At 48.0% G+C, this 14900-nt stretch overlaps 1 protein-coding gene across 9 annotated transcripts in view; it reads left to right on the plus strand.

Annotated features, from left to right (window-relative positions):
• kmt2cb (lysine (K)-specific methyltransferase 2Cb) overlaps window positions 1–14900 on the plus strand; it is a 78877-nt gene that overhangs the window by 45500 nt on the left and 18477 nt on the right. For 8 of the 9 annotated variants that reach the window (XM_076295338.1, XM_076295340.1, XM_076295339.1 and 5 more), the window contains 17 exons: window positions 118–204; window positions 1220–1432; window positions 2307–2423; window positions 4704–4823; window positions 4993–5123; window positions 6746–6944; window positions 7256–7360; window positions 7774–7821; window positions 9158–9286; window positions 9466–9498; window positions 9692–9835; window positions 10030–10180; window positions 10509–10741; window positions 10999–11072; window positions 11497–11712; window positions 12545–14314; window positions 14476–14774. In XM_076295338.1, coding sequence (XP_076151453.1) covers window positions 118–204; window positions 1220–1432; window positions 2307–2423; window positions 4704–4823; window positions 4993–5123; window positions 6746–6944; window positions 7256–7360; window positions 7774–7821; window positions 9158–9286; window positions 9466–9498; window positions 9692–9835; window positions 10030–10180; window positions 10509–10741; window positions 10999–11072; window positions 11497–11712; window positions 12545–14314; window positions 14476–14774 — 4069 coding nt within the window. The remainder of the gene's footprint in view (window positions 1–117; window positions 205–1219; window positions 1433–2306; window positions 2424–4703; window positions 4824–4992; window positions 5124–6745; window positions 6945–7255; window positions 7361–7773; window positions 7822–9157; window positions 9287–9465; window positions 9499–9691; window positions 9836–10029; window positions 10181–10508; window positions 10742–10998; window positions 11073–11496; window positions 11713–12544; window positions 14315–14475; window positions 14775–14900) is intronic. The other variant, XM_076295344.1, reaches the window with a different exon arrangement.

Genomic DNA, 14900 nt, shown 5'->3' on the forward strand with positions numbered 1-14900 from the left:
TATCACAATGGGCGTCCCACCAGGAGCTGAATCGGATGGTGATTTGATAACCTTAGATGTGTTGTGTAGTTGTGTTGCCTCAGCACTTTGATATAATTAATGTTTTTTTTGATGTAGCGATAGCAGCGGTAGCAGCCATGGCGGCCGCGGAGGCTTATGAGCCTCCTCTCCCTGCGCAGACCTTCCCCAAGGCTAAAGATCTCGGTAAGCTCTCACCACTGATGGGTGCTGCTGACCCATCTGTTTATGTGACAAATAGGAGTTCTGTCAACAGATTATAACAAGAATCACCTCATTGAACTTAACAGCTGGGTGAATGATTTTGGTTTGGTTATAAATGCCTCTGTCGTAGTATGTGCTGTGTTTAAGAGGCGTGTGTGACAGACTGTGTGTGTGTGACAGACTGTGTGTGTTAGGTGTGTGTGTGTGGAGGCTACCACACACAGCCGTGGCCGTGGCCTACTGGTTAGCACTTCGGACCTGTAACCGGAGGGTTGCCGGTTCGAACCCCGACCAGTAGGCACGGCTGAAGTGCCCTTGAGCAAGGCACCTAACCCCTCACTGCTCCCCGAGCGACGCTGTTGTTGCAGGCAGCTCACTGCGCCGGGATTAGTGTGTGCTTCACCTCACTGTGTGCTGTGTCTGTTTCACTAATTCACGGATTGGGTTAAATGCAGAGACCAAATTTCCCTCACGGGATCAAAAGAGTATATATACTTTTATTATACGGCTCTTCACAATGCAAGTAGAATGCTCCATTTACTTAAATGGGATTTCCAAAAGTTCTAGCGGTCGTTATTTCTTGGGAAAGGACCTCTGAATACAAGAATGACCGCTGTCAATGGCAACGGAGTTTGCGCTTGGAACTTCATTCAAAAGTGAAAGCAGACGGTTGATCAGCTGTGTTCTAAAGAATGTTTGATTCAAGTTAAGCGTGTGTTGCGAACTATTTGTTTCTCAGCAAAAGCCACGACGAAACGGTAACAAATAAGTGTAAAGAGACATATCATGGAGTTTATTTTTTCATTTTGGCAAGTAGCCGTATAATAAGCGGGATAATGTATAGAACGCCGGTCATTATGGGAAAATAAGTCCCTTCAGGGCGAAACAAGTCCGGTTCGCCCTGTCGGGACTTATTTTCCCCATAATGACCGGCGTTCTATACATTATCCCTTACATACTTATACTTACCAGTAACCTGTCCTGCGCTGTCCCTCAGACCCGGCGCGGACCTACACACAGGACGGCGTGTGCCTGACGGAGTCGGGCCTGAGTCAGCTCCAGAGCCTGGCGGCAGCGGCCTCGCGGCGCCGCCGGCCCAAACCCAAACTCAAGCTGAAGATCATCAACCAGAACAGCGTGGCGGTGCTGCAGAGCGTCCCCGACCAGCCGCTGGAACTCTCCCGCGAGGTCGACCTGGACGACAGCCGCGGTAAGGATACACAAAATGCAAATGCGGCCGTGGTGAAGTGGTAACCGTGGTGAAGTGGTAACGTCACTGCCTGACAATCAGCCGGGTTCGATTCTCCAACTTGCAACTTGTTGCAAGCTTCTGTCACTTTGGATAAAAGCGTCGGCTAAATACCAGTCAACTTTAACTTTAAACTCATCACCATTCAATGCATAAAGTTACAGTTAAAGACATTATCAATCCAGACTCCGGAACCAGGCATCTTTTAGTGAGAAACTTGGGCAAGTTAATGAGGTCTTTTCTCAATGTCATTTTTCCAATTACAGTAGAGCCCATGCAGAATGTGCATGTGGTGTTTTGTAATGGCTGCTATGGGGGCTACTGGATTTAATGGTTTTAAATTCATGTGTAGAAATAGATTCAATCATTGCTGAGGGCTCTCATCTCATAAGTTAATGCACAGCCATGATTCTACCGTGAGCTGTCTTGAAGCTACAATGCTCTCTGGGCTTTGTAAAATCTCAAAATGCTCTATCAGTGGAGAGTCATATCTCTCCATTTCTCAAGTTTCAGAGAAATGTCAACACTTCCTGTGATGATTTTAAATTGTGTTTGTTCTCATCCATAAAGATAGTGTTTATGTGATCAGTTACCATTCAGGAAGAGCTACAGTAGGAAGCCATGCTGTATGCCTGCTGTCCTCCTCCCACAGTCTTGCTCTTGAGCTTGAGGCCTGACGTCACCTTGTTTTCTTGTGTGTGTGTGTGCGTGTGTGTGTGCGTGCGTGTGTGTGTGCGTGCGTGCGTGTGTGCGTGCGTGCGTGCGTGTGTGTGTGTGTGTGTGTGTGTGGGTTTCGGTTTGTGCCTGTCTCTGTGTGTGTGTGTGTGTGGTGCAGAGGGGGAGGCGGAGTGTGAGGGGAAGTCTGACTCCAGCCCCGAAAGAGAGGTCGTGGACGACGACTCCAAAGGGGGTGAAGCTGGCAAGAAGAGGAAGAGGAAGCCGTACAGGCCAGGTAAGGCCAGGCCCCTGATTGGAGGAGACCATACAGCCCCAGTAAGGCATGTCCCCTGATTGGAGGAGACCATACAGCCCCAGTAAGGCCAGGCCCCTGATTGGAGGAGACCATACAGCCCCAGTAAGGCCAGGCCCCTGATTGGAGGAGGCAGCTGCACCAGAGCGTGAAATGGGCAGCGGGACCGTGTGCTTAGCTTGGCAGAGACGAGCAGCCAGATCTTAAAAGATGAGGCGTGGGTTATTTCCTTCCCATAATCCCTCACAGACATGTGCTTTACAATTTTAGGATTTCCCATTTTGTAGTATGATTCGATAGATTAACCCATTTAGGCCTAAAACGCCTGGAAAAAATGCCTGTAAAACCTAAGGGTGATTTCAGAAAACCCCCTAAAACCTGAAGTTTTTCTGGAAATTCAGCAATTGTGTCAACGCCTACTTAATGATTGATTTCTCAGCCTCTGTAGCAGATAGGAACACAATTTAAAAAGTATTTGAGAGCTTATACCTGTGGTTTTGCTAATAAATTGGGTTTATTCAGTTACACCTTCACAAAAATAAAACATGTAATGTGTCAGTGCAGGAACAGCACTATTTTATCAGAAACCAGTGCATTTTCTACAGCTTGTCATTCTGGTTGACATCTACTGCCTGGTTATATGTATTATTGGTATGTTCAGAAATTACTGATAGGCCTACACAAGCTGAAATAGTTTCAAAAAGTGTAACTGTTTATTATATTACAAAAACATAGGCAAATTGGGGCCACCACCACCTTGACACTTATCAGTAATAATGAATACTGTGTGATTATTCACAGTAGTGGTGATCCTAGTCTCTGCTCAACCCTCCATACACACACAAAATGATGGCTTGTCATGTTTCTATTTAATATTTTGAATTCATAAACTTTATATATTTTGTTAGTATTTTATGATCTGCATAATTACTTATAGCTAAAAATATTCAGTAATTTGAATACATATTGATTTTTAAACTATTGCACTTGTCTTTAATGACATTACAGTGGTGATATGTAGGTCTAATTGAGTGCCTGTCACTTTGATAAAAAACGTGAAAGTAATTAGCTTTCATTCTCAATTCCATAGCCTAGGTAGGTTACCGTGGCATTGTGTGTTGTCCCATTGACTTGGTCATGTTTAACGGGCTATGTGCTTATAGCTTACCCTACCATAACTTGGAGTTCGCTATTTCTGTTATTTTGATCCAATGAGTGAGACCTAGAAAGTGCTCAAAATAAAACTTTACGGTATTCTCTTGATAACGTTAGTGAAATGGATTTAATGTGAACGTGCACATAAAAAGACGCAGAGTGGCTACATAATACAGCGCACGTTTTGCAGTGATGTTCCGCCTTTTAAAAGCAGGTGTAGCCTAATCCGAATCGGGGTTAAATCCATCAATTAGACAAACAGAATCAGTAGGGTACAAGTTTTGTAGCCTACCAGGGCTATGTCAAAAGCAGGCAACATTAGGGAGGGGAGAGCGCGTTCAAAGTCATCAGCAATAATGTCATCGAAGCCGAGAATCTCCTCAAAATCATACCTTCCGAAATCTCCTCGCTATCAAAGTCCTCCATGCTTTGCTCGAAGAAATTTCAAAACAATGTCACGAGGAACATGACGACACTCCCTCGTGTCTATTCTGATGCATTTCATTGGCCCAGAGGCCGATAATTGGTGCAAAAAAAACCTTATACGCGGAAATCGACGTATACGCTTTCCCGGCCTCAATGGTAGAATTACGCAACAGCGCTCCCGGCTTTAATGGTAGAAATGCGCCAATGCTTTCCCGGCCTAAATGGGTTAAAGATAAAGAAGGTAAAAGGCATCACAGATGGCACTAACATCTGAAAACACTTATTTTAATATTTCTGTGCTATGTTACAATGAAGCCAACGTTGAAAAGACATAATATAAAATTACTCAGTCAAGGTTATTCAGATGATCTACTGTGTCATGTTTTGTCACCTATGTTCTCTTCCGCTGTTATCTTTTACACTGTTTCATGTTGCTCTCATGTTCCCTCAGCTGTTTTAGTTCTTCTCGGTCTCGGATTAATAATAAGAGTAGGGCTAATAATAATAGCCCTTTTTCTTGGTTTTGTTTACCGATCAACATTACTTTTGTCAAAGTGTGCTTAAGCCTAGATAACTATCAACAATGTATATTCTTTGGAAGCATACTGAAAAAGTCACATTTTTAAGGCCTTTTGCTAAAGGTAAGGGTTGTTGGATTCTTATCATGGCTTTCTGCCACAGGCATTGGGGGTTTCATGGTCCGCCAGAGGAACAAGGCAGGCCAAGCTAAGGCCAAGCCCGCCCTGACCAGGAAGGACTCGACTGGCTCTCTCTCCGAGATCCCGCCGGCAAAGGACGAAAGTGAGACCCTCTCATGTTCCTCAGTAACTCACCCTTGTATATCAGTTTGAGTGGCAGGCAACAAGTTCTCTTTTATTCTGTGGCTCTGCATATGAGTGTGTATCTGTGCCTATTCACCCGTCACCTCTCAGAAAAGTAATACAGCAATGCTGATGTCTGCACTCTGTAGCCTGGGGGGATCCGACTCCTGACACCCCACAGGATGAGAAGCCTCCAGTAGCCGAGTTCCCAGAGAAAACCAGGAAACGGTACAGGAAGAAAAAGACCAAACTGGAAGAGGCCTTTCCCACCTACCTTCAGGTGTGTTGCTAGCTCCATCTTGTACTGGCTCAATCCAATAAATCAATGAAAACATATTTTTAGATGTAAACTTGAGAGGGGATTATCATTTGTCCCTCAGTTGTAAGATTCTAACCATTTATCGGCATAATTGGTTGTTTTACCATAAAAAGTTGTGATTGCGTTCATTCAGTTAAGTGGACTTGGACTAAACAAATCAAAGTTTTTAGCACAACTTATTTTTAAAAATCTCACAGTGGGCTGGCCTCTTACCCACTTTCCTGTTGTCCAGCCACATCTGCCCACACATCAGCCCTCTCAGCCCTCGAGCTGCTCTAAAAGAATCCCAAGATGTTGTAGAACATGATACGCGCCATAAACCATCGGCCTTCACCATCTTCACCTTACGGGAGGGTCACCGCATGCTGCCCCATCACTAGGCAACCACTAAAGATAGAACACTGTGTTGGAGCAAGCAAGCAAGCTATAGACTTGCCTAAGTGGGGGTGTCGTGAGGAATCCACGGAGAGTTTAAATGACGTTCCTCTCCCCGGTGTCCTCCTATGAAACCCTCTCTTGTTTGCGTTGCAAACCGACACTTGAATGTTGATCCGAGTTTGACTTTACCGGAGACTGACAGGCCTTTTTAGCCCTTCCCCCGGCACCTCCCGACAGTTTCCTTTAGGCGTACGAGTGGCTGCGCTTTAATGAGGCTTCGGAGGACACTGCTTCTGTTTGAAGCTGGACCAAGCGTGAGGTGCATTAACTTAACACTGGCTGTCACCGGCAGGGCTCCTGGGCCCTCCCCCGTCATCGGAGTCCTTTTGAATCGGTGACTGAGGATCGCCGTGGAGGAGGAGCCCCCTGGAATGAATAATTCAGTTTTTGGGAGGCACGCTTGTGCTTTTATTGCGCTGGCAAAGCGGGGTACCTTCGTGTCTACTCAGAGAGCTCAGCTGTGCTGCTGAGGCTAACAGACAGGGGGGGGGGCAGGCATGAGGCAGACGGCATGACGTCACTCACTCGCGAAAAGGGAACACGCGTTGTGACGAAAGTGAGTCACTCTGTCGCCGGGCACCCGAGTGCGTCATGAGTCCGTTTGATAAATGAATGCCCTAAGGCAGAAGGAGAAGATGAGGCGCTTCTATAGGAGTGGAGAATGAGATGTGGAGGAGGAGGGCTCTGACACACACTGAACCGATGAGGGAAAACTAGCGCTGCTCAGGGCCATCTGCTGTTTCGCCTCACGTCTTCAGTTGGAATCAGCGCTGCAGCAGGCCAATCTGCACATATGCTCTGCACCTGATGTTGCAGACACTCCGCTGCGCCGCGCTGCCTGTTAAAAGAGGAGTCTCCACTGAGACTAGCCTCCTTGTCATAACACTGAAAAATTTCACGAAATTGTGCAGTTCTTCTATTTGCATGCTGAAACCTCAGAGTCTACAAATGGGAAGAGTGCACAGTGTGTTGTGTTGACACTGAACGCTAGGAGTCCCTGTTTCTAAATACTCATGAGAGGTTGAGATGTGTTATTGTGAAATGCATCTTTTGCATCCATTTCAATCCTGACACACCATGCACACTCCTGGACATGGACGCCCCGCTCTCTGCGCTATGTTAAAATACTGTGCCGGTGTGTGCAGGAGGCCTTCTTCGGCAAAGACCTGCTGGACAAGAGCAAGCAGAGCCGCCAGGGGGTGGAGCCAGGCCTGCTGGAGGAGGAGCGTATGCAGACGGGCAGGAAGACGCCCCGCCCCCAGTACATGAGCCCCTCAGCCGAGTCTCTCCATAGCAACACGTCCACTGCAGGCGCCGCCACACCTGGCAAAGCAGCCGCGTCCCGTAAGTGCACACACACACGCACACACACGCACACACACACACGCACACACACACACACACACACACACACACAGACAAACATACATACACACACACTAGCATGCACAAAAGCACCCACGCACCACATCTCTCTCTCTCATTCATACTCTCATCCATTGACACACATACACATTCAGACCTATTTCACACACACACACATTTTCCGCAAGAGTTGCCTGTTAAATGGCATACAGTACGGTATCCCCTGCGTGTATGAGCGAGATGGACCAGCTCCTCAGCCGTCTCAAGCGCTGTCTCTGTTGGATCCTCAGGGAGTACCGATGACCCCCTGGTGGCCCTGACTGACGTTCTCAATACTGACACGGATCTACTGGGGATACTGTCAGGAGACTTGGGAAAGCCCTCCGATGAATCAGGTAGGCAGCTGACAGTAACCAAAGACTGTTCCCTCTTTCTCTCTCTCCCCCTCTCTTTCTCTCTCTCTCTCTCTCTCTCTCTCTCTCTCTCTCTCTCTCTCTCTCTCTCTCTCACCCCTTCTCTCTTTCACTCTGTGTCTCTCTCTGCTCTCTGTCTGTCTGTTATTTGATTTATATGAAATCATTGTACTCAGCTCAATGCAAACACTACCCAGTTTTGGTCGTTTTGTTGCCATGCTCATAGTCCTCCATTTCGTGTCTCTTTCTGTTTGGCTAACTGTATAGCTTCTGAGGCTTTGCATTGCTGTATTCCTTTGATTGATTTCTGTGTGATGTTTTGGTTCTTGTGGCTGTTTGTCTGTCTCGCCATTGTGCTGCTGTTCACTCATCTTGTTTGGTCTGGGTTTCTGTAGGTCTCGATTTTAGCCCTTTCCAGGTTGATGGCTCACCCCCTAATTTTGGTAAGAGCCCAGTGGCCTGCCCCTAGTTAGTTTTAGCCGTTTATTCCACTGTGTGTGTGTGTGTGTGTGTGTGCAAAGCCTAACATGCATGCATTTTGCTAGTCATTCTCACACTTTCTTTATTTCATCCATCCACCTGTTGATTGAGCTCAATATCTAATTGCTTTTGTGTGACATTGTCTTGTTTAAAGGGGGGTCCAACCCCTGGACCCATAACGAGATGCACATTTTGTAAATGGAAATAAACCTCTTAGGATATGGCCTTTGTTTACTGCATTCACATGTGACAACATCAGCCGTAGTACTTAGCAATTTTAGCAACGCAGCATGTTACATTTGTCATTTCTGTCATTTGAACCTCACATTGGTTCCTTCTGCAACTTTGTGCTGTAGTATGCTTCTGCTTAGGTTATTCTGCCGCTTCCCCCATCAATCAGTCTCTCTGGACCTTTCATGTAATAGACTCCACTTACTTTGGAAAAAAATAAAAATCTGTTTGCAGCTTTCAAAGTCGTGCTGATCTGAAGGGCACCAAGGAGTGAGTGCTGATCAGAGGTTGCATATTTGCAGCATATGGCTTTTTCCCAGCTCTGAGTAGCTGTGGTGCTAATGGGCCATTATCCACCATAAAGTATTCCATCATAAGTTTGGAATGGGCTTATGACGCTCAGTGAAAAAGTGGCCCTCTCGCGCTGCGCTCTCTAGCTAATTGAAAACGCCGTGACGATTTGGCGTTCAGTAGAGGTAGGTGGCCAAGGACGCCATCTCATTACAGCTCAGGAGTGGGCAGCTTTCTAGCAGGCCTTTCAGAGGAGAGCCGCTGAAGTGTGGCCTTCAGCACTATGCAGGCAGGGGCGGTGAAAAGAGAGGCAATTTAATGGGCCCCCATAGAGGGCCTTGACTTCACAGTGGCTTTGTGGATTTCTGTTTATGCAGCACTGAATAATAGAATATAAATATAAATATAGATATAGATAAAATACTCAAAAATGCTAGATGCCGCTCCAGGGGTGTCAACTATGTTAAAATTATTTAAAAATGTTAATTGACTTGTAACTGTGACACTTTACTCAGTCACTCGAGGTAAAAACCAGCTGTATACGTTCACTGCTCAGTCCTCACTTTATTATTGCACTGCTAACATTTAAGCATCCTTTTTTCAAACCTTATTTTAAACCTTACATTAATCAACAAGCTGGTGGTTTCACTGGTAGTGTAGTAATATATATGTGTGTGTGTGTGTGTGTGTGTGTTTGTGTCTGTATCTGTGTTTGTATAATGTGTGTGTGTGCATTTGCGTATGCATTTGTGTGTGTGTGTTTGCATGCGTGTACAGCTGGACTGGACATGGCAGAGGAATCCCCTGCAGTACCCCAGACTCACTCGGGCAGGGCGGTGCGTGGCATCCCTGAGGAGCCCCTGGACGGCATCCTAAGCCCTGAACTGGACAAGATGGTCACCGACGGTACGTCTTTTGCTTTACTGCAGCACAGGAAATGATAGTACACTAATTATTACAGATGTCTTATTAGATGGCTAGTCCTTGAAATACCATCAGAGAAATCTCAGGTTATTATGTTTGTTTGTTTTGAGCTGTAAAATAAGTTAGTCATGCAAACACTATTTCTTTATGTTTTATCACAGAGTCCATTCTCAGCAAACTCTACAAAATTCCAGGTATGTAATCCATGTCATGCTGTGGGTATTGATTAAGTGTGTGCACTGGATATTTTCTCTTTGCAAATGACTACTGTGTGTGTGTGTGTGTGTGTGTGTGTGTGAGAGAGAGAGAAAGAATGTGTGTGTCATTATCATGACTAAGCCTCCTCAATCTCCAGCTGTTAGTTAATCATAGCACTGCCCCCTACAGAGCTGGAGGGGAAGGACGTAGAAGACCTCTTCACGGCAGTCCTCAGCCCTAGCACCAGCCGGTCCCAGCATCAGCAGCAACAGGGCCCTTCCGCCATGCATGGACCCCAGGGTGGCACTCTCCCTCACCCCCCTTCTGCTCCAGGTACTGGCACCCTCTCCTCTAGGCACACAGCTCGCCTGCACAGACAGACAGTCACGGAGTATTAGCATCAAATCCATGGATCTATGCCGCATAAGATATGGAGTTTCATTCATTCAGAAATACAGAGGGTATCACAAATCCACCAACATGGGGATAGTTGAGTTGAGTATGGAGTATTCTTTACGCTTATTTAGGAAATGGGATGTTTCCACGGATGCCGATGGTGAACGGACTGGTGGACCCCAGCCAGCAGTTCCCTCCATCCCAGATGAACCCTGGAGCCGGCTCCTGCATGACTGGCAGCTTCAGCCCGCTGCAGCGCATGCCCTTCCCAGACAACATGAGGTACAGCAGGAGCACAACACAAGAGCCGTGCGCAAGATTAGAAGCATACTGTACCACTCTCTCTCTCTCTCTTGGACTGTTTAATGGATGAACTTGTAATGGATAGTGTCTTTTTTTTTTAGTGTTGTTTATGCAGCCCGATATAGCCATGAATTAGCCTGGACTTATATACTTCTTACTATACTTCTACACTATCTTTGGTTCTGTTAACCCCACATTGATGATGGCAATAGGGTTGTACAGTAGATGCAATATAGATGGAACAGCAAATGTACTATTACCCCATTATGTGTTCTGACTGAGCTGTTTCATCTCCGCTTTTTCACAGGGAGCACAAGTTCCATCCGGTGCCCGGTGGGGTGGGTGGTGCTTGGGCCGGTCCTGGCCCACCCCCAGGGCCAGGACCGGGACCAGGGGCTGAGGGGGAGGGTGACGCCATGTCCACTGCCCAGAAAAGCACGCTCAAGTGGGAGAAGGAGGAGACGCTCGGAGAGTTGGCTACTGTGGCTCCTGTCCTCTACACCAACGTCAACTTCCCCAACCTCAAGGAGGAATACCCAGGTGTGGCCCTCAGAGAAGAACATTTACTGTACAGAGCCTCAGTTTGATTATGTGCCCCAAACCTTAGTAGACTAAGGAGCAGTTAACCTGATGTTATTTTATTTGATTTTAATTTTGTTTGAAAAAATAAAACAACTGCATTAGATGTCAATGGATCAGACCAAAATGGCTCTGAATCACCCTGGATCATTGTGAATATAAGCCAGTTTAGTTAGTTAAGTTTTATTTATCTGTGTCTCTCTATGTTTGCACTGCAGATTGGTCTACGAGAGTCAAACAAATTGCAAAACTCTGGAGAAAAGCAAGTTCACAGGACAGAGCCCCATATGTGGTAAGAAAAGTCCCTCAAGTACGGTCTCAGTGAGTGTCTTTTCCTTGTAAACTTCTGCTGTTGAACTCAATAATTTAGGCTGGGGAGATAAAAGCCTTACCCAGATAAGCCACTGTAATTAAATAAACCATATCCTAGATCTATTTAAACAGGTTCCAGTGAAAGCACAGAGTTCAGAGTCTCCTCCCTGCACTTTAATTAAATTCTTAGAAAGTAAATTAATCTGACGGGACAAATTCAGGAGGACCCACTCTTAATTAATAATGAACTTGGTGTAATAATAATTTCAAAGGACTCCTCAGTACTGCTTTACTGTTTTCTCCCTTCAGTTCATCCGTTTCACAAAAACAAAAACAAAAATCCAAATACCTCATCTGACGTCTCCTTAGTTTGACTGATAATTGACTGTCTCTCTGATTTCCAGCAAAAGGCCAGAGACAACCGAGCAGCGCTGCGCATCAACAAAGTCCAGATGTCCAACGAGCCTGTGAAGAGGCCACACGCCCAGCAGCCAGTGCAGCTGCCCCAGCCCCCGGAGGTGTTTGACCCCGCCATCCCACCCCTGGACACAGAGCTGCTCTTCAAGGACCCTCTCAAGCACAAGGAGTCCGAGCAGGAGCAGGAGTGGAAGCTCAGACAGGTGAGAGTATGTCCCCGTTTTAAATACTTCCTTATTTTTAAGTTTGACATTCATTATGGAAACGGATTCTTTGGCTGGTAGAAAGACTGACTACGCCCTGTGACGTGAGTTCTGAGCCATCTCGCTGTGCTTTGCAGAGTATCAAGTTTTGATATGTTCAATAAAACAAAGTTTTATGTGACAGACTACATGGTGTTGACATTGTGTTGGCTCTTTTTGAGTTTTTTTCCCCAAAATCTGATTGGAGAGCCTGTCATCTCCTTTTGGGTACTTTTGGGTAGCAGTGGCACCGAGCCAGATTATATGCTCTGTGCCACCTGAATGACCCTGTGGTCCCGTAATCGGGATAAAACTCTGAGACTTGCGATAGGCACTCAAGTTTATAGACAGAGTTGGCCACTTTAATTGGAAGTCCTTGGGTGACTGGGCTCTTTAATAAACTTTGAGAGGCGAAGTCTGAGTGTCTCATTTTCAAGAGCCAGGCAACACTGGTGCTGAAAGAAAGTCTGCCTGAATCAAAGCATGAAATCATCAATAGATGGAATTGAACTGGCTGAGACATCAGACAGAAGCTGTGATGTGCACCCAAACACAACACAGCTGCTCTCGCCATTTGCCAAAAGCCAATACAGTCCACTGAAAAGGTGAATGAGTGGAGCTGAATATGAAAGTTTTTTTTCCGCAGGTTTGTGGGTGTATAGTTACATAAGATGTCAGTCAGTCTTTCTAATTGTATCCTCAATAGCGTCTTGCATATGAAAATATCTATCTATTATATATCTATTCTTCACCTTTCAATAATGTAAACTTCATCTGCCCTTTCTTACATCAGCAATTGAGACAGAAGAGCAAGCAGCAAGCGAAGATCGAAGCCACCCAGAAGCTGGAGCAAGTCAAGAACGAGCAGCTGCAGCAGCAGCAGCAACAGCAGCAGCAGACCGGCAGTGGGGCCGACGGGGAAAACTCCGGTGGCCAGAGCCCGCTGTCCCAGTCCAGCAGCGGCAACCTGTCGCCCATGCAGCAGCCCAAGAGCAACTTCTCCCGACCACCCCCTTCCACCGGGTCCAAGGACGACATCTTCCTGCGTCCGCAGCTGCCTCCTCCTTCTGCCGGAGGCCAGGGCTCGTCCTCCCAGCCCCAGTCGCCGCAGATGTTCTCCCCCGGCTCGTCTGGGTCGAGGCCGTCGTCTCCCGGCGATCCGTACGCCAAGATGGTGGGCACGCCAAGGCCCCCACCCATGGGCACGAGTGTCCAGCGTAGGGGTTCTATTGAGTCGGGGAAGTCGCCCAGGTCTCTTTCAGAGGAGAGAGGCAAGCACGAACCCTTTGGGTCTCCGACGTCCCTGAGCAGCGATCCCTATGCCAAACCCCCGGACACCCCCAGGCCTGTAACCTCTGGAGACCCCTTCCTGAAGCCCATGGGCCCCCCAAGGGCCAGCCCCTCTATGGAGGGGAGGCACATGATGGGCTCCCCAGGTCACGATCCGTTCTCCAGACCTGCACAGCGCAAAGAGGCCTACCAGCGAGGCGCCCAGAATAGGATGATCCTCTCGGACCCATACTCGCGTCCCTTGCTCACGCCCATCCCAGGGAGCAATGAGTCGGGCTCTGTCCAGCTCTTCAAAGCCCCCATGCCACCCGGTCAAGCCCAGGACCCATACGGAGGAATGCATCCTGGGCAACGACGGCCGAGCGGGGACCCGTTCGAAAGGCTGGATGACCCATATGCCCAATCCCCACTCACTCCACGGCCTGCCATGGGCCAGGAGTTTGCCAGCCCCCAAAGGCCTTCCCGTCAGCCCCACCAGTTCTCCCAGCCTGGCCCAGTAATGAGACAATCTGCCCAGAACCCATATGTTCACGCACCCCCTACCCCTCGACCTGATTACAGCCAGTATGACCCTTACTCCCAACCCCCAGGCACGCCCCGGCCCATGTCCGACCCATATGCTCACCCTCCAGGCACGCCTAGGCCGCATGACCAGTATAGCCCCTCCTCAGACCCATACTCCCACCCGCCCACCACCCCCCGTCCGGGCCCCAGGCTCTCGCCCTCCCTGGCTGTGGATCCTTACGCCCAGCAACCAGGGACTCCGCACCCAGGTATGGGCGACAGGTTCCCCAAGTCCCCTGGCTGCCAGAGGAACCCTGACCCTTATGCTCAGCCTCCTGGCACACCGAGACCCATGACCATGGGAGGGCCCCAGCAGATGCTGAATGACCCATATGCCCAGCCCCCGGGTACCCCTCGCCCCGGGGGAAGACCAGGCTCCTTTCAGGATCCTTTCTCTCCACCTCAGGCAAGGGCCCAGGAGGCATTCGCTCACCCTATGGTCCCTGGCTCACAGACACCAAAGCATCCCGGAATGCATGATGAGAGTGTAGTTATGCCGTCCAATCCACCGAACCAGACACCCGTCCACGACCCATTTGAGCAGGCGCCCATGACGCCTCACCCACAGGTCGAGAAGGAACCGCAGGGAATGGTGGGGCATGGTCTCAACCCCATGGGCACTGGGCAGATGCCTCACCCTGCACAGTTCTCCGCACCGCACGAAGCTCAAAGCGTTTCTCTGATGGAGGCGGAGGAGAGGATGAGACAGGTTCGATTTTTATATGCATTTTTTCCTTTTGATTTTTATATGCATTGTGTTTTATTAAATCGGTCAATGAATGTATATGTAAAAGAAGCATTTAAATGTTGAGATGAGATTCTTAAATCGTAGCAATTATATTTACAATGCATTTGTTCTTGACTCTACAGCGTCAGCGAATCAGAGAGCTTATCCTGAAACAGCAGCAGCAGAAGGGTGCCAATCGTCAGGAGAAGGGTCCCCAGGAGGCCCCCATGGCCCCAGGAACCCCACAGCACTGGAGTCAGGGGGGGCCAGGGCCACAGGTGGAGATCTTCAACCGACCTCCACCACCGTACCCTGGCCCAGGGCCAGTGAGAGGCCCCATGAGGTTTCCTGGACCCTTCCCAGGTGACCAGCATGGCCCAATTGCCATGGAGGGGCAGTTTCCAGATGGCAGTAATATGGGCATAAGGCAACACATGCAGAGGTGGGTCAGCAGAATGCCGAATGCAATTAATAATGGATGAATGCTTCCCATACTATCTATTGTTTGTTCTTAGTAGTTTAAACACGAATGCTCTGAAAAGCCCGTATTAAAAGAAATTTCTCAACT

The sequence above is a fragment of the Alosa pseudoharengus genome, unplaced genomic scaffold, assembly GCF_046254945.1.
Source record: "Alosa pseudoharengus isolate Yale_2024_CS ecotype anadromous, Long Island Sound unplaced genomic scaffold, YU_APseudo_1.1 YU_APseudo_1.1_scf_2, whole genome shotgun sequence".
NCBI lineage: Eukaryota > Metazoa > Chordata > Actinopteri > Clupeiformes > Clupeidae > Alosa > Alosa pseudoharengus.